Genomic DNA, 269 nt, shown 5'->3' with positions numbered 1-269 from the left:
CCTCCCGACAAGCAGCTTTTGTGACAGCCCTCCCGAGGCAGACTCCCCCGGGGAGCAGCCCCGGCCGTTGACCGCCCCTTCGTCGATGCGGTCGGACTCGCCGGCCACCGAGTCTTCGTCGCAAGTGTCCCTGTGCACCTCGGGCTCGGGGAGGTGGCCCCGCTTGTGTTTCTCCCCCAGGACCTGGTGGAAGGCCTCGCTGAAGTGCTGCATGGAGCTCAAGACCATGCCCTGCATGACGTCCGGCATCGACCGGCCCTCCTCGCCGG

At 68.4% G+C, this 269-nt stretch overlaps 1 protein-coding gene across 1 annotated transcript in view; it reads right to left on the bottom strand.

Annotated features, from left to right (window-relative positions):
* The window catches only part of LOC104166335 (B-cell lymphoma/leukemia 11A-like), a gene marked incomplete at its 5' end in the record, with an annotated part of 2,052 nt that overhangs the window by 658 nt on the left and 1,125 nt on the right, over window positions 1–269 (bottom strand). The window contains one exon of the mRNA XM_009706223.1: window positions 10–261. Coding sequence (XP_009704525.1) covers window positions 10–261 — 252 coding nt within the window. The remainder of the gene's footprint in view (window positions 1–9; window positions 262–269) is intronic.

This window comes from Cariama cristata, unplaced genomic scaffold (genome assembly GCF_000690535.1).
Source record: "Cariama cristata isolate BGI_N322 unplaced genomic scaffold, ASM69053v1 scaffold27948, whole genome shotgun sequence".
Classification (NCBI taxonomy): Eukaryota; Metazoa; Chordata; class Aves; order Cariamiformes; family Cariamidae; genus Cariama; species Cariama cristata.
This window is presented reverse-complemented; position numbering and strand designations above follow the sequence as displayed.